The 24,870-nt window shown below is 36.3% G+C and overlaps 1 protein-coding gene across 9 annotated transcripts in view; it reads right to left on the bottom strand.

Moving 5' to 3' along the window:
- pxna (paxillin a) overlaps positions 1-24,870 on the bottom strand; it is a 99,226-nt gene that overhangs the window by 2,714 nt on the left and 71,642 nt on the right. For all 9 annotated transcript variants that reach the window (XM_073950060.1, XM_073950063.1, XM_073950059.1 and 6 more), the window contains 4 exons: positions 16,127-16,285; positions 8,141-8,314; positions 1,199-1,280; positions 927-1,075 (listed from right to left, as the gene is read on the bottom strand). In XM_073950060.1, the coding sequence (XP_073806161.1) occupies positions 927-1,075; positions 1,199-1,280; positions 8,141-8,314; positions 16,127-16,285 (564 nt within the window). The remainder of the gene's footprint in view (positions 1-926; positions 1,076-1,198; positions 1,281-8,140; positions 8,315-16,126; positions 16,286-24,870) is intronic.

Here is a 24,870-nt window from a genome sequence, read left to right as displayed (position 1 = left end):
AAATTTGCGACAAAGAAATTCTGGCAAAATAACCTTAGCCTCGGAACGTCAAAGCGAGGCCAACATGTCTAGAATAGAATAGGCTAAACCAATATGAACGTAAAATTATCAGCTGACCGAACTCAAAAGTTTATATTGAACATATGTGTAGCCTAAATAACATAGGCTAATTGGTTTAATATGCCTGACTTTAGGTCTAGTTTGATTTTTTCTTGGCACAATGCAGGAATAAAATAGCATCTGTGTCAGGATTCAGACGGGAGCGCCTGCATAGCCACTGCGCCCTGCTGCACTGAAGGAGCGCTCGCTCGCAGCACTTGTTGCTAAAATGCATAGAATTCTCTTGGAAAGGTGCTGTAGTCGGGGGAATGCCTGGCCTTATTTCTCCCAAAAGGAAAGTAGATTTTCCTCTGCTGATCCGTCTATACAGAAGTTTGTAGAGGAATACTTCTGTACACTTCATCCAGAATTAGTGTATCCGATTCCTCCTCCCATTCTGTGAAGTCAGTAGGCTTTTTCGTTGGTGCGCCAGCTATGAATATAAAAACAGTACAACCGCCCGCCACCCGCCCGAATTTAATTAAAATATTATTTTTTCGTAACGTCATCCGCCCGATCCGCGGTTTATCCGCGGAGTCCGCGGCTATAACCGCCAACCGCGCATCCCTAATGCGTACACTCACTGGCCACTTTATTAGGTACACTTACTAGTACTGGGTTGGACCCTTTTTTGCCTTTAGAACTGCCTTAATCCTTCGTGGCATAGGATTCAACAAGGTCTACCTGCCTAAATGCATTGAGTCGCTGCCATGTGATTGGCTGATTACAAATTTGCGCTAACAAGCAGTTAGGCAGGCGTACCTAATAAAGTGGCCGGTGAGTGAATCATTGTTGCATCTGCCCATGGGAAATTCCCACATACTCACCCTGCAGACAAAACACTCAGGATGCCAGAGAGAGTTGAGGGCAGAGATGTAGTTTTCCAGGATGGCACGAGCACAGCCGCCACATTTAGGGGCGAACATGTCAAAGTAATCCTTTCTACAGTACGCCTTTCCCTCCTTCTCATGAAAACCTGCCGGGAAAAAGAAGAACAAAGAGACAAATGGTTGCCAATGGCTGAAATCCTTTTAAAGGAATAAAGCAGAAAAAAAGGAAACAGCATCTGGAGAGAAGAGGCTGAGAAAGATGCTCTTACCCTCAGGCCCGAAGAATGACCCGCACTGGGCGCAGAAGAAATGCTCCGGGTGCCAAGTTTTGTCTAATGCGGTCACCACTTTCTGCAGGACCAAAGAAGAGAGGATGAAGAATTAAAATACGAGTAACATGAACAAAACACACAATTTAATATCAATAACAGAACACAAATTTAAGATAAAAACAAGATCGTAGTAATTATTGGAGTTAGTAGTAATTGAGTGATCGTTTACAGTAGTGATGTGTGCTGATGCATCAAAAAATGATGCATCTCGCAGTGAAGCAGTGTACCGGAGCTTGATTCATTTTGTCATAATCATGTGATCAGTGACGTCCGAAGCTTCATTTTCACCTATACACATGTGACTGCTACGAATTTTGACTCAAAGGCTTAAACACCCTCATGGGCTAGTAAAGTGTATAGCGAGAGATTAGGCATCGATTACATACATTTCTACTGTTACAAAGCACTGCACTGGTCCCACACACCAGTATTTCAGCAAAAATACTATAGTAATTTATAGTAAAAAGGTTTTGAAACATGCTAACGTGCATTATTTACAACTATTTTCAATGAAGGCTACTGCATATTGTAGTGTAGTGTGTAACAGACGCCAGCTGGTGAGTGCAGCAGAAAAGCCTCACTCTCATGGCGTCCTCAGAGCATTTGCCTCCCATGCAGTAATCGTCAGTTCGATCCCTGCTCGGAATGAGTGGGTTGGTGTAAAACCGGTTGAAATACAATGATTTTGAATCCTTTGGATTTTACTACAGTCATCGGTGGTGTAATTCAACATACCTTATATGTAAAATACTACAGTAATTGGGTGAATTGTTTATATTACTATTGTTGTATTACTGCATGATGAATGAGGTGCTTGGTGTGAACATTGCAACACAGTGCTTTGCCACACTTTAACCAGCAGAGGTCCTCATTAAACTCTGATTTGGAAAGCTTTGAGTAATGAATCTTTTTCCAATACAATTGAGTTGAACGGTTCACTGTTCAGAAAGCTTCATTTCACCATCACTACTGTATTTACAGTAAGGTTTTATCAGTTAAAGTGATGGTTAACCTAAAAAATGAATATTTAATCACTTTTAAAATCACCTATAAGTGGTGCCAAACAGGGCTGCCCGATATTGGAAAAATCGAACATTGCAATATATTTATTTTGCGATATATATATTGCGATGTGAATCTCAATGTCACCTGATGATTTAATATCTCTGTTTGGAAAGAATTTCTAATGTTAAATCAATTGGGATGACTCTGCAGTGGGAGTGCATCTCCATAAAATCTAATAAACAATCTATACGACATATTTTCATTGTTGTCTGTACTACTTGCAGTGTGTTTCTCTATTTGCCATGTGTTGTGAGTATTTGGTAACACTTTTTTTTGATGGTCCATTTGAGTATTAGTAGACTGTCTGCTTAATATCTGCTGATACTGCTCCTTCAACAGACGTTTAACTGACTATAAAAAAAACTTCCAAGTTCATGTCAACTCACCCTAACCCTAAAGCCTAATTCAGACTTTTTCCTAGCGCCGCGTATGTGGAACTACATCATATCATTAAAATCATTCAAGATTTTTAAACCAACTCTTTTTATTAATTATTTTAATGATTAAAAAGATTTTTATAACCATTCAAGATTTTTTTAATTCAAACTTTGATGCATTACTTGCTTTTGTTCCTATCTTAGACAGTTTTACTAATATTTTAATAATAAAGTTTATTAAAAAATTATTAACTACAGAACATGGGTTGCTCTACAAATATATTTTTATTATGAAAAAAAAACAACAACTTACTTACACTTACTAAAAACTACAGACTACAAACTACTTTTTTTTTTTAGCCCGCTTCACAATTCACACTTTCGGTCCTCTTCTTATGCTCAAAAGGCAATAATGGACCAACATTCCTGACTATTATCACCAATAAAGCCTAAAAAACAGGGCATCAGTATATTGTAAAGCGATAGGCTCAAATATTCTTTTCCAGTTATCAAAGAAATCATTTGTTTGTTAATTTTAGTTTTGTGACTATTAAATTGTTTTAAATTCAAAACTGTAATATACACATTACTGTAAAACCTATAAATGGTGGCTAAAGATATTTTGTAATTGTGTACTGCGTCTCCACTTTTGCTATGTCCTCCTTTGGCCTTAAACTTATCCCTCAGGTTTTTCCAAACTTTTTAACAAAAACGTTCCTCCTTTCCCACTAATGTTGCAATTTCTAGCCAATAATCATTGGTTATCCCTGTGATCATGCATTGACTGATCATAGACTAGGGATGTAACAATATTGTAAATACCGTCATACCGCAATAGTAATTTTTTTCAATATTACCGTAGGCGCATGACTCAATAAAACTATATTTCTGAGAAAAGTTTGCTCAGGCGAATGAAGCGAACGGGAGGTAGCGGGAACTACAATTCCCATCAGCCTAGGCGTGGCCATCATCCTTTGCGGCCTGTTGTCACTACAGATCCAGTAATGCGGAAATGGAGTGTGTTGCTAGTAGCGGGGAAGAAAAAGAGCTGGAAATGATCGAACCTAAAGCGGGTTTTAAATCGGATGTGTGGAAGTATTTAGTTTTTTTTTAAAAGATACGAAAAAGGAGAAAAGGTGACAGACAAAGAAAAAAACGGTATGCAGGCACTGCCAGACTGTGGTGAAATATAAGTCGGGGAATATGACTAAAAACAGTCATGGGGACTGCAGAACATAGCACACTTGTTAGATTGATGCAGACATTGACTTGTACTGCAAAGAGACCTCTATCTCACTCATGGCTTGTCTTCTCAAGTGGTGGAAAGACAATGCACAACGTTACCCACTGCTGTCAACCCTGGGTAAATCATATCTCTCTGTCCCAGAAACCTCAGTCCCAAATGAGAGTTTTTTTTTTCTGTTGCAGGGGACATTGTAACACAAGTGATGATGTTTTTAATGAAACTGTAGAGGATTTCGTCCCTGAAAGACTAGGTAAACATGCATTAAAAGGTTATAAATGCAACTTAAAATAAAGGGTTTTATTTAAAGGCAGAGTTGACCACAAAATTTTCATTCACACAACCTTTGCTTGGCCCAAACCTGTTTAAGTTTCTTACCTTTGAAACACTAAAGGAGATATTTTTAAGAAAGTTGAATACTTGTAACTACTGGCCTCTAATATTATACTTCCAATAGTCTTTCAAATTTTAATGTATAACACAGACGCAGACTATATATTATTACCTTATTAATTTTCGGATATTTTTATAGTGCATTACTTATTAAAGAAAGTTGGAATTTATTTACTTAAATAGTTTGTAAGAGTGAGTCACATTTCTAAGCTATAGCTCTTCAAACTGCAGGAAACGTAACACTTTACAATAAGGTTCATTAGTTAATGCATTTACTAACATGAACTAATCATGAACAACACATGTACAGCATTTATTAATCATAATTGAACATTTATTAATGCATTATTGACATCCAAATCCATGCTTGTTAACATTAGTTAATGCACCGTGAGTTAACATGAACTAACAATGAACTACTGTATTTTCATTAACTAACGTTAACTAACATGAACAAATACAGTAGTAAATGTATTGTTCATTGTTTGTTCATGTTAGTAAATGCATTAATTAACATTAACTTATGAACCTTATTGTAAAGTGTGACCACGATATTCTATCATTAGGGATTTATGGTCAGCGAAAGTTCTAAAGAAACTTTTTAAAGGTAAACCCCTATTTAAAGGAGTTTATTATAAAGCACTAATTTAGGAAGTATTGCAAATGTTTTTTTGTTTTGCTGATTTTTGCAGCCTGTTTGAACTTCAAAGTTCACATTATGTCATTAATTTTGTATACTTGCAGGCCTATTTTAATTAATTAAATTAATTCATTTAATTTTAATAGAAAAAATATATAATAATTAAATATAAATCAAATTAATGTAAAATTAGATGATAATATTAATTAGTAAATTATTATTAATAATAATAACAATAACAACAATTTATTAAAATATACTTTCGTGAGGTAAAAATAATTAAAAGGGGGCCCTTGGATTTGCTACAGCCCCTGGGCCCAATATGTTCTTAATCCGGCCCTGTCTACTTTTACTCCAATGAGAATGAGTTGACATGTAGATGCAATGTAACAAACAGACCATCAAAATAAAGTGACCGAGTATTTTCCTGCACGCGTTTAGTAATGTTTAATAGTTGCATCTCCATAAAATCTAATAAACAGTCTATAAACTTTTCGGGGTCCTCAAACACATTTTTTGTTGTGGTCTGTGCTGTTTGCAGTGCATCTCTGTTTTTGCATGCCTTGTGAATATTTTTATGCATAACAATCTATAAATACAGTCAAGAAAAAGATGCAATTGATGAAGTGTTTTATCGTTTCCCGAGTCTAACAGTATTCGAGTACAGCAACTTAAGGATAAAAATAAGAATAATTCAATAAAATTAAACGTTGTTAAAGTCACAAATGATACAATTTCTTATACCTGAATGTTTTTAAAATCATTATACAATCACAAGCATCAAAAACACATGCAAATGACCAATTATAATAAATCTCAACATTGCTTATCCTGCGATGTGGCTACTGCGAATGATCACACTGTGATATCGAAGCTGAAACGTTATATTGTGCAGCCCTAGTTCCGAAGTTTCTTTATGTTTATAATCATATATTTTTTAGGGGTTTTCACCTTTATTTAATAGGACAGTGGAGTTGAGACAGGAATACATGGGGAGCAGAGAGAGGGGGGAAGGATCGTCAAAGGACCTTGAGCTAGGAATCGAACTTGGGACGCCGTAAGCACCTTAGTGCTATAGATCGGTGCACTTTACCACTAGGCCATTGGCACAGACTTCTTTATTACGTTAAACACAAATGAAGATATTTAATAGAAAGCTGAAAACCTGCAACCGCTGACTTCCATTGAAGGAAAAACAAACACTATGGAAGTCAACGTCAACAGAAGTCAAACAGGTCGAGTAAATAATGACAATGTTCATTTCTAGTTGAGCTCAGAGTTACATGATGGCTTCAGAGCTGCACATTTGATCCTTTCGTGCATATATATTTGCAGATTTTCATCTGTCTGCAGCAGGCTCTCCAGTCTACATGCATGTGTTCAGTTCTACAGCAAACGATCTATTTAGACTGTATGTAAGTCACTGTTTATGTTTACAGGAAATCTGAAGCCTGAGGTAAAGTGTGTGTGTGTGGCTATAGTAAGACTGGGTACTGACATATGAGACACACACATACACACTTAAACATACACATTCAATGACACAGGGATCCACGCTGACACAAACACAGGTTGGTATGTGTGATTTATGAGGACTTCTCATAGGCGTAATGTGATTTTTTCATTTTTTCTTGTAATATAAACCCAGCCCTCTTATGAAATTCTGAATGTGAAAAATTCTTAGGTATGATTTTAATCAGTTTTAAATTACTAGAAGACAAGGCAAGTCCTACTAAACCACCTCAATATTGCAATATTAAAACATAGCTATGAAATGATACAAATTTAAGTCCTCATGAATCACATCAAACAAGCACACACATACACTCACAAACAAATAATCAGAGATACACACATACATTCACACTGACGACACACACAGATATTTTGAGCTCATTTACACTGAATTCACCAAGTTAAACAATAAAACAGAACTTAATAGGTCAAAAAACAGGTTGTATATTACCAGTGGCACAATATATGGATGAGAAATACTTAAACACTCACCGGTCACTTTATTAGGTACACCTTACTAGTAGCGGGTTGGACAGTCTTTTGTCTTCAGAACAGCCTTAATACTTCATGGCAGAGATTCACCAAGCTACTGGAAACATTGTTCAGAGATTTTGCTCCATATTGACATGATAGCATCACGCAGTTGTTGCACATTTGTCAATGATGCGAATCTCCCGTTTCACCACATCCCAAAGTGCTCTATTGGATTGAGCTCTGGTGACTGTGGAGGTCATTTGAGTACAGTTTAACTCATTATGTTCATGAAACCAGTCTGAGATGATTCTCGCTTTATGACATGGTGTTATCCTGCTGGAAGTAGCCATCAGAAGATGGGTACACTGTGGTCATAAAGGGATGGACATGGTCAGCAACAATTCTCAGGTAGGCTGTGGCATTGACACGATGCTCAATTGGTACTAAAGGGCCCAATGTGTGCCAAGAAAATATCCCCCACAGCCTGAACCGTTGATACAAGGCAGGATGGATCCATGCTTTCATGCAGTTGATGCCAAAATTCTGACCCGACCATCTGAATGTGGCATCAGAAATAGAGACTCACCAGATCAGGGAAAGTTTCACCAATCATCTACTGTCCAATTTTAGTGAGCCTGTATGAATTGTAGCCTCAGTTTCCTTTTCTTACCTGACAGGAGAGGCACCTGGTGTGGTCTTCTGCTGCTGTAGCCCATCCGCCTCAAGGTTGGACATGTTGTGTGTTCAGAGATGCTCTTCTGCAGACCTCGGTTGTAACGAGTGCTTATTTGAGTTACTGTTGCCTTTCTATCAGTTTGAACTGCAGCAGATCGTCTTGACCATGTCTACATGCCTAAATCCATTGAGTTGCTGCCATGTGATAGGCTGGTTAGAAATGTGCGTTACCGAGCAGTTAGACAGGTGTACCTAATAAAATGAGCAATGAGTGTACATGTATGTTCTTTTTAATGTAAACTTGCAAAATGCTTTGGCAGTACATTTGTCACGCCAGTAAAGCAATTATTGATTTAAACTGAGAGAGAGAGAAATGCACTCTCTCTCGCTCTCTCTCTCTCACACATTCACAACATAGACAGAAAGACAGACGAATGGACAGACAGACAGACAGGCCTGAGAGCGCTGGAGGTGCTGATGGAAAGTGTAACGCTTACGTCCAGAATGGGTCCGCTGCAGTAGTAACAGCGAGGAGAGAAGAGGCTGTGATAGTCCTTTTCACAGTATGGCTGACCGTCCCGCTCAAAGAAATTTCTGGAGCCGATTTCCTCCTGACACTGAGTGCACACAAAATGCTCCGGATGCCACGTCCGACCCATTGCTGTCACCACCTGAAATAAAATTGAGAAAAATCAAAGAAAAAGTATTCAGTGTGTGCTTTTCAGGAAATTTGTGTCATTTTCAGTTTGGGGAACTGCCATTCACAAGAACCGAAAGAGCTCATTTTAATAATAAAGCGGAACTACAAGTGTCTGGCTTTGTGCTTTATATTTATACATCATGAAAATAAGGCTTCGCTGGGTGTTTTAACAAGACATTAGTTTCATTATCAGTGGCATGAGCTCTTTTGAGTTTCACCACTTTTTGTTTATGAGTTTACCATGTTTTTATACTGCACTGAGTTACATTTAAAGATGCATCGAAATGTAAACTGAGCTGAAAGGGAAGATGTTTTGTAATAATTATTTATTATTTTATTAAACAATGGAAAGTCATTTTGTAATCCACTTTTCCCGGGTTGGTCGCGGAAGCAGCAGTCTCAGGAGAGAATCCCAGACATCAATCTCCCCAGACACTTCCTCCATCTCCTCTAGAGGGGATCCAGAGGCGTTCCAAGACCAGCCGAGACATACAGTAGTCCCTCCACCGTGTCCTAGGTCTTCCCTGAGGTCTTCTTGTGGGACATGCTTGGAACACCTCCCTAGGTAGGCATCCAGGAGGCATGCAAAACAGATGCCCGAGCCACCTCAACTGAGTTCTCTCGATGTGGAGGAGCAGCGGCTCTACTCAGAGCTCCTCCCAGGCGACAGAGCTCTTCACCCTATCTATAAGGAAACCCATTTCAGGTGGTTGTATCCGAGATCTTGTACTTTCCGTCATGACCCAAAGATCATGAGCATAAGTGAGAGTAGGAACGTAGATTGACCGGTAAATCGAGAGCTTTGTTGGCTTTGTTTGGGCTCAGCTCCTTCTTCTTATTACTCGGCTTATTTTCTTAATACTTTTAAAATAATTAATAAATTAATAAATAATAAAAAATAAGACAATAAAATAATAATAATAATAGTAATAATAATTCCTTACATTTACATAGTGCTTTTCTAGACACTCAAAGCGCTTTACGCATTGAAGGTAATCTCCTCATCCACAACCATTGTGTAGAATCCACCTGGATGACATGATGGCAGCCATATTGCGCCAGACCACACACAAGACACCAGCTGATTGGTGGAGAGTGATGAAGCCAACTATGGCCATGATGGACAGAGGCCAGTAGGCAAGTTTGGCCGGAGTTCAACCCCCACTCTTTTTCGAAGGCCATCCTGGGATTTTTAGAGAGATAAAGAGTCAAGGTCTTGGTCCGAAAGACGGCGCTCACTAAGCAGTATAGAGTCCCCTTTACTATAGTGGGGTGTTAGGACCCACACAGACTGCAGGTTGAGCACCCCCTGCTGGCCTCACTAACACCACTTCCGGCAGTAACCTAGCTTTCCCATGTGGTCTCCCATCCAGGTACTGACCAGGCGCAGCCCTGCTTGGCTTCAGTGGGTGACCATGTGAGAGTTGCAGAGAGCTAGCTGCCGGTTGAGCAAACTGCTGGCTAAATAATCATGATAGTAAAAGTTGAGAGCTGTCATTTGAGTTTGTCCACATTATTTTCTTTTAATACTGCCGAAACAACAGTAATATTTAAATATTTTTAAAACAACCTAATTTATACTGACATAAAAAAGGCAATAAAATAACAACATTTTATTGACAGTTAAAGCTTATTTATAAAACAAGTTGAGAGCTGTCATTTGAGTTCCTCCAGATCATTTCCTTTTAATATTGCATACAGTACAGTAATATTTAAAGATTCACTGAAATGAAAATTCAGGACTGAAACTGAAAATTCTGAATGCATTGGCCGAAAAACCAAAACAGAATAATTATTGATTAATAAATGAAATAATGAAGTCATTTGGTAATGTTTTTAAAATAACTTCATTTATACTGATATAAAAAATAAGGCAATAAAATAACCCCGTTTTATTGACAGTAAATGTTTACTGACATGGAACCAGTTGAGAGCTGTCATTTGAGTTCCTCCAGATTACTTTATTTTCATATTGAATAGAATACAGTAATATTTAAACGTGCACTGAAATGAAAATTCTGTCAATGAAGTTACCATATATGGTTCCTCATCAAGTAGTGTGAAGTATTTAATATAATTAAAATGATAAGCTAAACAGTTCACAGCACCACCATTTCCATCAGCCTTACAAGCTACATTTTGTTTAAATTATGAGTCAGATTTTCCAACAGCTTGCTCCAGCAATAAAAATAACCACTGTCAAAATTTACTAAAGATATACAGTGCATAGACACAGTGATTTTTGAAGAGACATATTCAATCATTTCTGTTTCAAAGGAGAATATTTAAATGAATCATGCAACGTTTGTGACCTAATTTTGCGTGTTTTGAACATTATGCAAATGAGCTGCTGCATCTGTGTTCTAGAATCCAGCGGTGCACATCTGTAAAATGCACATTTTGCCCTGATTAGTAAATATAGCCTTATAACAAAGAAAAATGTGCAGCATTCACACCACTATTTAAACAAGTGCCATCTTTATTATGATTGAATGTTTCTGAAAGTCAAGGTTACATTTATTTGCTCAAAAATGCACAGTAAAGCAGAAATATCTTAAAATAAAAAATGTGTGTCACAATTACCACAGAGTAGACAATTAAATAATGAAATAAAGCAGCTCAAATGTTTTCAGTGTAGATGAGAAATAATGTGAGTAGCAAATGATTTAACACATAGAATTTGTTTTAAAATATCTTAGAAAAATATAATTTATATATATATAAATATATATACACACATATACATATATATATATATATATATATATATATATACACATATATATATATACATACATATATATAAATATATACACATATACATATACATATATATAAATATGTGTATATATGTGTATATATTTATATATATATATATATATATATATATATATATATATATATATATATATATATATATATATATACACACACACATATTTATATATATATATATATATATATATATATATATATATATATATATATATATATATATATATATATATATATATATACGTATATGTATATATATGTATATGTGTATATATTCATATATATATATATATATATATATATATATACATATATATGCGTATACATTAAGGGTGGAGCCGAACCCGAATACGGTATTCGGAAAGGCACGAATAGCGTGTTTTTACGAATACTTGATTCGAACAAATACTTGAAAAATTATTTGTATTCGGGAGCAAGAAAAACACTATATCAAAAAGCAGCGTTTCCTCATGAGACCACAGTGCATGCCCCCGTGAGAGAGAGTGAGTGAGAGAGAGAGAGAGAGAGAGAGAGAGAGAGAGAGAGAGAGAGAGAGAGAGAGAGAGAGAGAGAGAGAGAGAGAAACAAAACGCGCCAAAGCCCGAAACTAAAAGCGAGACGTGACTTTTAAGGGGTTGTTTCATATGGATTTATTAATCATTCTTACTGTTCAGTGATCGCAAACTGCCGTAGTTTATTAAAGACGCAAACCTCTCACTGCACGTCAGCTGCGCGCCTTCAGCAGACCTCCTCATTCCTGCAGCACGAGAGCTTTATGATTGTTTATGCGCACCAAAAGTGGCGGATCTGTCCGGTAAAATATCTGACTGCGTGTCACTGCATCCCTAAGGACTGTTTGGTGAAATATTTGACTGCATGTCACTGCATATCAAACCGACTGAAAGGATATAACTAGAGAAAATAACTGGAGACACTGTGCTACTGGGTGAGAGCGTATGGCAAGCCGTTTTAGCATTTAAACCTTGTTCAGACTATCCATAAATATATTTAGAGATATCTCTAATTATATTTTGACTTGTCATAATTATAATTCGACTAGTCAGATTGGAAATATCTGCAAATATATTATGATAGACTAGTCATATTCCTCCATTGACTTCCATTGAAAAATATTTGCAGATATCTCTAAATAAGTTTTGACTAGTCACAATTGTAATTAGAGATATCTCCAAATGAATTTTGACTAGTCAAAAATCCAATTCAAGATATCTACAACTGTAATTAGACTTTTAGTAAATTAATTAGAGATATCTTCAATATATTTGTAAATATCTCTAAATATGATGAATTAAAGATATCTCTAAATGTATTATGACTAGTAAAAACTCAGAGATATCAATTACAATTGTTACTAGTCAAAATTCATCTGATTTCGTACTAGTACAATTGTAATTGCAGATATGTCTAATTGTCATTCTGAGTAGTGGAATTATAATTATGACTAGTCAAAATATAATTAGAGATATCTCTAATATATTTATGGAGCCAGAACAAAGATTTAAATGCTAAAAAGGCTTGCCATAGACAGTGCTTCTCACTGAACAGAGCCGCAGCGCAACCTTCTATGTAATGTATTATCACATGCACTAAAAGCATCCTAAAAGCATCAACACAGCCACATTCTGCCCCAGCAAGTCAGTTTCAAACATAAAAAAAAACAAACAAACAAACTTTGTGTCTTTTTTGTGGCAGGCAGATGATAATAGCAGGGCTGTATCTTTTAGTATTATATAGAATACTTTTGTTCTGCCAGATCTCCCAGGCAGGGTTTTATTTAGATTTATTTAGTTAATATTAGTTTTTGGAATTCTGTCCATTGGAAAGAAGTTCTTTCAGAAGAAGAACAGTTTTTTGAAGTATTATTTGTTTTTATTCTGTCTATTCAGTGTCCTTCAACAAGAACGGTGGTGGTGGGGTTCATAATATTCACAATGGTATTTTATTAGTTGTTGGTTTAACCATGGATGAGATTATGGCTTCTATGTTATTTTCTTTTCAATGACATTTCTTATCACATGTTCAAAAACAACAGCCAATATTGCATGTCTATAATTTATATAATGGGTATAATTAAACAATACTTTCACTATAACGTAAATTAGAAGTGTAATAGAAAATATATATATTTTTGCGCCATTTTGAATTTTACTCGAATACAAATACAAATACTTTTCCCCCCTCAACAAATACAAATACAAATACAAATACCGGCTGCTCCGCACATCCCTAGTATACATATATATGCATATTCATATATATTCATATCAATTTCATAATCAATTTACAGAAATGATCAGACGTGCTCCAACATTAGGCATGTTCATGTCAAGACTTAAAACGCATCTGTTTAGCTGTGCCTTTACTGAATGAGCACAGTGCTACATCCGCCAGATCACACTTTTATGTATTTCTTTTTTTCATTCCTTTAAAAACTGTTTTAACACATTTTAAGGTTTTAATCAGTTTTTAATTATTTTAATCATCTTTATTTTCTTGTGTCTTTTATTCCTGTTTATGTAAGGCACTTTAAACTACCATTGTGTATTAAAATGTGCAATAAATAAACTTTATACTGATATAAAAAAATAAGGCAATAAAATAACCACGTTTTATTAACAGTAAATGTTTATTGACATGGGACCAGTTGAGAGCTGTCATTTGAGTTCCTCCAGATTACTTTCTTTTCATATTGAATAGAATACAGTAATAAACATGCACTGAAATGAAAATTCTGTTTCATTTTAAGGTTTTTATCAGTTTTTAATTCTTTTAATCATTTTTATTTTCTTGTCTCTTTTATTCTTGTTTATGTAAAGCACTTTGAATTACCGTTGTGTATAAAATGTGCTATAAATAAACTTGCCTTGCCTGAAACAAATCTAGAGCATAGTATCTAATCACAATAATACAAGTCTATTTTTAGACCAGAGTTGCTGCAGGATTCATCATGTCAAACTGAAGACTCTTTGAAACCATTAAAACCATTAAGAATGCAATTTTAAACGTATGCATGGTTAAACATTAAGGATGTTTTTTTTCTAATAGCCCGGTATTGTCATCATATTATTATCATGAGGAATCATACAATTGTTTTTACTTTTCTTTCCCTGATTAGGGAATTTAATGGGGAATTTGCTGTAAAAAAAAATCTCACAGCTGTTTAAAACTACAAAATGTATTATATTAAATATGAAAAATAAGGATGTATTGATGTATTGTTGTTGATTGGATGGATGTTGGCCTGATTGAGTAGCCTCACATGGACAAAGCAAAGTTAAGACAGGTCTAAAATGATTCAAAACCTACAACACAAATTTAAAAAACTAAATTTTAGGCCCTAAAAAGGCTTAAAATCACTGAAATATTAAGATATTTTAAGACGTCTAAGACCCAGCGAACATCCTGTAGACCAGGGGTGCTTAAATTCTTCTTTAAAAGGGCCAAAAAGCAAACTTGATTAAGGCCTATGGCCCAAAGGTAAATATACTAAACTGTGTTAAATTAAAGTTGTGACAGGTAATTAATAATAACTAAAAATAACTACAAATCATTGCTTTATATTAATTAATGCAGTTTATTTTTATAATACATCAGCAAAAACAATCCCATTCATAACAGAATAGAGCTTAATGGTGAATACACAAGTCAAGATTTGCCTTGATTTGATGTCTTGCTGCATTGTTCTGCAATTTTATCCTCCTTACACTGGCTGCCTGTTAAGTTTCGTATTGAATTTAAAATATTACTTCTCACCTATAAAGCTCTAAATAATCGAGCTCCTGTTTATCTAACCAACCTTCTGTCTCGCTACGAACCAACTCGCTCCTTAAGATCTCAAAACTCAGGGCTTCTGGTAGTACCTAGAATAGCAAAATCGAGTAAAGGAGGTCGAGCCTTCTCTTTTATGGCTCCTAAACTCTGGAATAGCCTTCCTGATAATGTCCGAGGCTCAGACACACTCTCCCAGTTCAAAACTAGAATAAAGACCTATCTGTTTAGTAAAGCATACACTCAATCCATCACCTAGCGGGTTCCACACAGGCTTCTGCATATTGCTTATATACACTATGAACAGCAGCTACGCTAATTATTCTCTTTATTCTCTATTTTCACCTGGGGATACTCATCCCGAGGTCCTCAGATTATGCGGAGTCACTGATTGGATCCAAGACCAGCGACGAGATGATCCCAAGGTTTCCATATCCGGGACCAGGCCATATCCTGAGCTGCTGCTGCACTGATGGTCATGGGAAGTGGAGAACATGAGACTGATTCCAGTGACGCTCCATGACAGACGAGTCTTCGCTGAGGCTATCTTCCAGCCCACCGCGGTGACTGAAGCTCTGCACAAGACTTTTGGCCAGCGGAGAAATTAAAATGGTCGTGCCGAACTGAGTCTGGTTCTCTCAAGGTTTTTTTTCTTCACTCCCATCAGGTGAAGTTTTTTTTCCCTCTCCGCTGTCGCCACTGCCTCGCATGGTTCAGGATTGGTAGAGCTACGCATCGATGAATTGGCTCTTCAGTGTTTGAACTCTCAGTAATGATTAAATCACACTGAACTGAGCTAAACTGAACTGAACTTAAACACTAAAACCTGAACCACACTGTTCCAGTTACTATGACCATTTATGTGAAGCTGCTTTGACACAATCTACATTGTAAAAGCGCTGTACAAATAAAGCTGAATTGAAAAAATTGAATTGTTCTCTGTCCATAGACTGACAGTATTTTAGAAATTCACAACATTTAATTGAAACATTTAAGCTTGATTTGCTTTTTGGTAGCTCAGCAATAAAACAAACAATCAAAAAAGGTTATGTTATATTAAAAAATGGCCATCTCAGTTAAAGAGAAACCTCACCATCACTCTCTTCTCAGATTGAATGGTGGGCCAAATCAAACGTTACCATGGGTCAACTTTCGACATCCCTGCTGTTGACCTAGGTCTGGATAATGCTATAAATGTAATAATCTGAGGATTTCTCACCTGGCCAGCGATTGGTTTTTTGCAAGCTCCACAAACGCCTTTGGCAACAGTCTGGACACCCAGTCGGTTGAGGTCTGACTGCAGACTTCCCAGCATATTGTCCAGTTTATTCCCCTGCTTCGGGACACTGGTGGGGGAACTCTTGCCCTGAGCCATAATCTAATAACACAAAAAAGAAAACACACACTTAATAAACACTGCTTAATAAAGCAAAGGAAACATGGATGCAGTTCCCTCTCCACACATGCAGACACAAAAGAGCAGTTTTGCTTGTTCAACACATTCCGCTTGGTAAACATTACTAAATTATCACCAATTAAGTCATTCAGCAAATGCATTTATCCAGAGACATTTTTTACACTTGCCCTAAGCCATAATATACTATAAATCATAAAGAAGCAAACCTACACTTTATAAACACTGCTTTATAAAGCAAAGGAAACATGGATGCAGTTCCCTCTCCACACGTGCAGACACAAAAAGAGCAGTTTTGCTTGTTCAACACATTCTGCTTGGTAAACATTACTAAATTATCACCAATTAAGCCATTCAGCAAATGCATTTTTCCAAAGATACTTTTCGTACACTTTTTTGAAGTCAATTGTAATGGAGTGGGGTCACAAACTACCTCAGTTTTTAATTTTGTATTGTTCACGGTTGGGGTAAGGTCCAAGATTTTACATCAAACAGCATCAACTGATAAGTAGTTGCCTATTTTCAGTCAACGCCTGCTGCTCTGGGGTGCGTTTCCCAAAACCATCGTTAGCAAACTATGGTCGCAAGTTCCGTCGTTACAAATATAGTTTGTTGATTTGCTGTTTCCCAAATCCATCGCTCCAACAAACATTCGCAAACTGCGTCGCAAATTTGAGCACTTGAAACTACACCTCTGGAGCTGTAGTTAGAAACATAGTTCCTGGCTGTGTTCTATTCCCACTTATCCCCCCTATGCCCTATTCATTTAGAACATTCTAACATTCAAAGTTGGAACTATTAAAAATAAAAAAAGCATTAAAGTCATCACTCTTAGGTGTAATTTGTTTTCAAGCTATTTTTACAGTTCAGTTTTAGCGATCTTCATGTTTACAATTGTGCTCCCTTCGCAGTGCACTTTGAAAACATTGATGTCATTTTGAACACAGCCCCATGGTGAAAGCTATTTCATTTATTTTATTTAAAAGCAGAATTTACGTTACGTCTCCAAAGCTTGTGAAAACAAAAAACATAGCATATGTTAATTCTTTTAATGTGTAGTGGGTTATTTATTAAGTATCTGTACTGTATATGACATGGGCCTGTTGGTTAGAACTTTCTGCTGTGGTTTGCATGTGTCAAATTGTAAAAGTAGACTTTTCAAAAAATAAATAAATAAACAATATCCTACTTAATAATAATAATAATCATTAATATTATTATTAAAGTAAATATATTCATAATAAATAGCCTCATTAATTATTTTTTATATGATTTGTATATGATATTAGAATGTGTTAGCTTTTGTAAATGATTTTATGTATTAGAACAGAATATGTAATGTTCAACTTCTCAATAACATGTGCAGTGTTGGGCAAGCTTCTTGAAAAGTGTAGTGAGCTAAGCTATTGGCTACTCTACTTAAAATGTAGCTTAACTACACTAAAAGCTGCCCCCTGGGAAATGTAGCAAGCTAAGCTTAAAGCTACATGGCAAAAGTAGCTTAGCTACATTCAAGCTATTTTTGCCTTTTTTATTTTGAAATCGAAGCAACTTAAATCCAAGTCAATCATAACTCAGTGATCAATAAATCTGTCAATGAAACATATGAGGCATAATAGTTCAGTTCAGATATTTACTGTAAATAATATGCAGTACTAAACAGAAACACATTATAGTATAACAGCTAAAAAAAAATACAATAAAACCAGGTGTTACACATTTAAAATACTATAGTAAAGGGAATTTTTTTGGAATAATATATAAATTAACATACATTATTAATATATAGAAATAAGTTATTGCATCTTAACATGTACTTCTCGAGGTATGGTCACGAGGAATCCTGCTTCATCCTTCAATCGTCCTGTCATCTTTCTATCAAGCAAGTTTCGGTTGGCGACATCCAACCAGAGGTGGCAGTAACGCACCCAAATATTTTTTGTCGAACACCGTAAAACAGGATGAACAAGAATTCCTCATTCCAGCCATCATATGGATTTACTATCACCGGCTACACACCGGCCTCACAGCTTCGTGAATGTCGGTGCCGTCACTTATTGATCTGCAATCTGTAAATGTAGCTTGTGTGGATGCTACTGCGCTACTTGACTTATAAAATAGCTTCGATTTGATTTAGAAATTAGCGACGCTACCGCCAAGCTACTGAAAAATGTAGTTAAGCTGCCCAACACTGAACATTAGTAAAGCAAACACAAGCCCAATATGTGCCATTTACATATATTTCAATTAATATGGAAAATGAGTGCATGTTTTTACCAAAACTTTCATTGGATTTTATTTTAAATGCGTGTTAGTGTAGAAAAAAATTAATTAAAAATAAATTTTTTAAGAAGTAGTTACTCCGCCCAGTTTAGAGCATCATTATGGGCATTTTACACTATAACTAACGTGGTTCAAGCGATGGATCTGCGACAGAGAAACTAGGGGTTTTGGGAAACACTCGTCCCTACATCATTTATTTCTCAAACGATGCATAGTACTATGATAGTTCAGCCGTTAGTTACGTCATTGTTTGGGAAACGCACCCCTGATTGGCTGAGAGTTTTGCATGTTAACAGGGCATTGTTAACAGAAGTAGAAATTTATTTTCTGTGGAGGTGTAGCTTACTCACCCTATTACATTATAGAGTAGAAAATTCCAGAAGCTGTTAGTTTAGTCATCCGGCGTAAACACATTGATAAAACGGCATATTTTAAAAATACTAGTCTGTGAACATCATCAAATTGAGCATACTGTTCGGGATTGTTACATTTATGGTTAATTATTTAATATTAGTATTTAAAGTTTTTTTTTCTTTTTATTAAGATGTTAAAATTTTTCAAATGGGCTCTATGCACGTTTTTCAGCCAACGGTAAACTTCCGGTGAAAGGTTAATGTGACTAATTTTATTTTTATGAGGTTCTCTTTACAGCATTGATGTCGTAATGTAATTAAAATAAATTCAGTTGAACAAACTGAAGCATTTAATTAGTGGTTCAAGTGCAAAGCGAGATGATGACCGCGTAAGCGATAGTGCCTTCAGTAGCAGCAGGCAAGTGCAGAAACTCAACTGAAAATTCTTGGGGAAAATACATGTCCATTTATTCATTTGCTGGAAATTGGAACTGAATTTAGAAATAGTATTGAAGCAAATCGTTTCCACACTCCATGAAAGTAAAGGAGTAAAGTAAAGAGTAGAAGTAAAGAGAAAGTAAAGAAGCTGAACCAAGGAGGCTCATTCTTTATCCTCATGCTGCAGATACTCTGTTTAACTGTTCTCCTGCTAGTGAAGTGTTCAGTTTTCCCACTTACAAAGTCTGCCATGTAAATAGCAAATGCACTATGGCGTGACGCAACTGACTCTTAAAGAGAATGCGAGATGAGACTCTAATTGGTTTAATGAACGTTATGCTCAAAACACACCCAGAGCTCATTAGGAGAATAAGCTTAACCCTGTTAGACCATGCGCCGGGGTGCACACCGTTATTTTCCATCTTTAAAATAGCAAAAGTGAATTCGGACACGCTCTTAATGCTTTTGCACCAGGTACTTCAGATATTGCGCCTAGATTGTTAAAATAGAGCCCTTAGTGTGGGAAATTAACTGTGTGATGCGATCCAACACGAGGCGACAACACAGTTGGGTTTCATTTTCCACTAATTGTTTGCAGTTGGCTTGTGGTCTCAGTCCTTACAGGATGTCTTCATGTCTGTTACCTCTTATACAGACGTGGACAAAATTGAAGAAAGTAAAACTAGAATGGTCACTGAAATTACTATAAAGTAATGATTAACCCAAAAATACATAATATGAACTAATGAAATCAGATAAAGATTTCGAATTGTGGTTTAAAAGTACTATTAAAAAAGGCAAACTAATGAACAGGCCTGGACAAAATTGAAGGGGAAAATCCTCTTGTGAATTTTGGGTTTCAGGTCATGACTCTTAAATCAATGAAAAGAATGTTGAAAATGAAAGGCTAAACATTTGCCAGAGATATGAAGACACCACTAACTAATACATAACTTGTTTTGGAGAACACAGTACTAAGAGGTGAATGTTAACGTCCTCTATTAAGCAGTGTATATCGGTTCAGAGATTTATACAAACTTTGCACCATGACAAATCAATCTTTCAATTGAAAATTCTCAATAAAACCATCTCCATGTAAAAAAGGTCTAACCTTTAAATCTTTACCTTTAAATATTCAGAAAACATGTCAAGATCTTATTCTTTCAAACAAACAGGACTGGAAATGTTGAGTTGCACACATTTAATTGCATCATTCATTAGTCACTCCATTACAGGATGTTAGTAACTATAAACAGCACCACCGCATGCACTTAAAAGGAAAGCAAGTAGATCTTAGTGTCACTGAAATTGACGTTTAGATCAAATGTGTGAATTAGCCACAGCAGTACCAGTAATAGAAAAACATTACTGCTTTCACACTACATCTGCTTTCACATCCATCAAAACAACTCCACAAAGCAGCAACAGTTAATAAGAACATCTGCTTAGATGTTGTGTAATTTGATATTTCATGTCACAAAAAACGAAAAGCTTTTGATTCAAATCTGTTTTGCTAATCTAAAAGCAAGTCTTATGCTCTATGCATAACCTTCCCTAAATACAGCAAGAGGGTGTTAAAGACGTAATCAGATGACAAGCCAAGCAAGGTTACGGGTCAAAAAGGTGTTGGTGAAACCGCATCTCTGCTCTGTGGATTCAACGAACTGAGAGTCGTGACAGAAGCATTCTTAAGAAAAACAAAAATAGCACCCTTAACGCCCTGTTATTTCCGCTTATGAGCTCACACGTTAATACTCTACTGCTGAAATGGTCAAGTGTAGCCTGACGTGTGACATGCAGGGTTTAGTCTGTTTTCTAGTTCTGTTTTCTACTACAGCATTTTACACGATTCTGAGCGAGAAAAAAACAAAATAAATAAATAAATAAATAAAAAATGTGGCTTTGGGCGACTCAGTGGCGCAGTAGTTAGTGCTGTTGCCTCACAGCAAGAAGGTCGATGGGTCGCTGGTTCGAACCTCGGCTCAGTTGGCGTTTGTGTGTGGAGTTTGTATGTTCTCCCTGCCTTCGCATGGGTTTCCTCCGGGAGCTCCGGTTTCCCCCACAGCCCAAAGACATGTGGTACAGGTAAATTGGGTAGGCTAAATTGTCCGTAGTGTATGAGTGTGTGTGCACGTGTGTGTGGATGTTTTCCAGAGATGGGTTGTGGCTGGTAGGGCATCCGCTGCGTAAAAAATGTGCTGGATAAGTTGGCGGTTCATTCCGCTGTGGCGACCCCACATTAATAAAGGAAATGAATAAATGAATGAATGAAAATGTGGATTTGCTTTAAAGGGTCACGAAACCCCAAAACACATTATTTGAGCTGTTGACGGTCGTATATGTGTCCCACACTGCTAAAAACACTATTTGGACACCTATATGTCACTAAAAAGTGAAAATAGGTTGTTTTTGCGTTATTTCGAGCAAATTCATTCTTCCGGTTTGATACAAATTTTTCTGCGTCAAGCCAATTAGGTACTTGAGTGTATTCCAGCGTGTAGAATGGCTGTTTGTACTGGCAAATACATTGTGACATTTCTGAGTGTGCTGCATTCATTCATGAGTAAGACTTGGTTTAAACCAATCAGCGCGCTCTATTGTGTATGGGGTGCAACTTCATTAATTTGCATGCTAGCTTCGAAGACTGTTTTTACCTGTTACAGTGTTCAGACGGCAGAGAGATGACTTGTGTTGCCAAACCAAGTTGAAAAAGAAGAATTGTTTGGAAATACGGGTCGCCAGTATTGTGTTGATTAATGTGCTGCAACGAAGGTTTTGTTTTCAATCCCTCGCTATGAGAGCGCAGCTGGACTCAAGTGTGGACTACAGTACACGCGACAAATACGTTTGTAAGGAACATTTTTCCGCCCCGAGAGCTTTGCTCATCTGGAAATGGTGAAATCCGGATTTGCTGCTCGTCTTCTTTTAAAAAAGACGCAGCTCCAGTTGGTGTCTCAACAGATTTGGTAAGTGTGTGATCAGTGCCCTTTGTTTGTTTATTTAGAGGCAAAGTTAGTTCGTATTGTCAGCAGTACTCTTTCAGTTTTTAAAGACAGACCTTAGTCAAAATGAAATTTTCAGCTGTTGCAAATTAAAATATTGCAGCTCTTAGTGTCACTTTTGAGCTAGCTGTTCGATCAGAGTAGAGGAGAGGCGGGACAACACCACAGAATGTAGTCAGGATGTAGCAACCGACTGAAAAACAAAAAAAAAAACATAGTGCTGCAAAAACTAAGCACAAAAGCGCTTTGGTGGACACTCAGTCTTAAAAATGCTCTCTTCAATGCAAAAATAGCCTTCCCTCCATGTTTCCGCTTGCTGTTTTTTTTTTCCGATCTCCTCCCTTTTTTTATACTGTGAAACAGCAGCCAGGTTAATAGCTGACATAATGGACAAACTAAATTTTGCTAAATTAGTGTAAACAGCAAACTAATTTATAAGTAGTATTATGACACGTAGTCATTAACTTAAAAATACTAAAAGGTTTTGTTTGTTTCTTGTCTAAATTTCTACAAATTCTCAAATCAAGAAGTTTTCATTATTATCTTATTAAAAAAAAAAGTTCAAATTAAGTATTTTTTCTTTATCAAAAACAAGATTATATTCTCACCCTACTGGCAGACTATCAAGCCTGTAATGTATATCTCAGAAAACAAAGACAAGTTTTACTTGTCTAGAGCTCGATTTAAGATATTTCAATTATTTTAAATAAGAAAATGTATTATTGTAGCGTTAATATTATTCTCTGCATGTACAGTATATGCACATTCTACTCTGATGAAGAAATGTGCATACTCTAGGTTTAGACAACTGATCATTAGTATTTATTGTGACAGCTAGCACTTCATTAGAAACAGAGTTTGTGCATGTAGGAGGTGTCTAGAAGAAAACGGGAAAACCCATGGATAGACTGTCAACATGGGACATGTTGGCACCAGCAAAATATGCTGAAACACTCCTTGAGTGAGCGCTGTTTGGAGGTCAGACACATAACAGCATGCACTCTATATGCAACATGCTATAAAGCATTGAAAAATGTAATGAAACAAGCCACAGGGTTCCTACAGTATCTGACCAATGAACTTTCAATGTTTTCCATGAACTTTACAGCAGTGGCAGGTATCAACTTAGTGCAATTTAAATCATTTCCATAGAGAATTATTCACTGAAGAATCTACTTGGAAGGTTGGTTGGCTGGTCCATGCTTTAACATCTTCCTTGACCATTTTCACAACAGATAGAAATATAGTAGAAGCACAATTTACTGTAAATGTGTTTTCTTCAGCCTAAGTTGTGCGTTGCCCTCAGAAGAACTGAGATACGAGTCGGCAAACAAACAAAATTATTTTTCTAACCCTGAAATTCATTAAAGCCTTTTTTTTTTATTCTAAATAAAAAAAAATCTCCTTATGGGCTGGTTTGGTTTGGCGAACGCGGAGTTGTGGAGCCTACTTCTCTATAGTTTATTTAATTTATCTATTATCTTATGCTTTCTAGAAGAAACTGTACTATGTTGTGTCTGACATTTTGTGAAATGGCCTTTGTACACTTTCTGTTCTAGGTAATGTTAATTATCTTGTGCTAAAAGCAATAAAAATATATATTAAAAAAGGTATATATTTTTATATATATACCGTCTATAAGTCATTTAGTTTTAAACAGATTCCAAAAAACAAGTGCATTTTGGGAACTTTAACATCCATAGAAACATTAGATCCCACAAATCGTACTTAAAAAAAATACATAAATATTTAGACTGTAACAAATGGGGCGTCACGGTGGCGCAGTGGCTAGCACAATCACCTCACAGCAAGAAGGTCGCTGGTTCGAGCCTTTTCTGGGTCAGTTGGCATTTCTATGCGGAGTTTGCATGTTCTCCAAGTGTTTGCGTGGGTTTTTCTCCGGGTGCTCTGGTTTCCCCCCACAGTCCAAAGACAAGTGGTACAGGTGAATTGGGTAAGCTAAAATTGACCGTAGTGTATGAGTGTGTCTGAATGAGAGTGTATGGGTGTTACCCAGTGATGGGTTGTGGCCGGAAGGGCATCTGCTGCGTAAAACACATGATGGATAAGTTGGCAGTTCATTCCGCTGTTACAACCCCAAATTAATAAAGGGACTAAGCCAAAAAGAAAATGAATGAATGTTACAAATGTTCTTCGCTGTAATAAAAAATGTTTCTGTTAAAAACTGTTTTCTGATCACTTCTTTTGAACTCAAACTGATTCTTCAATTGCATTGCTGTGAAAAAAAAAACTCTGAGCAACATGAGCACCGGAATGAACAAATGTAATAGCTATAATTGAAGACAAAAAGTTCAAACATTTATTTAAATTATATATTGATATAATCTTCTTGATGTTTTGTGATTGGAGGCTGATAAAATGAAATATAAATATATTCGTTTTCTAAACCACCTCACATTCAAATTGGAGTCAGATATGAATTAAAGTTAAACTGAAACAACATTGTGCACTG

This window comes from Danio rerio, chromosome 5 (assembly GCF_049306965.1).
Source record: "Danio rerio strain Tuebingen ecotype United States chromosome 5, GRCz12tu, whole genome shotgun sequence".
Classification (NCBI taxonomy): domain Eukaryota; kingdom Metazoa; phylum Chordata; class Actinopteri; order Cypriniformes; family Danionidae; genus Danio; species Danio rerio.
The sequence above is the reverse complement of the archived record's forward strand: the minus strand, read 5'-3'. Positions and strand labels throughout refer to the sequence as shown.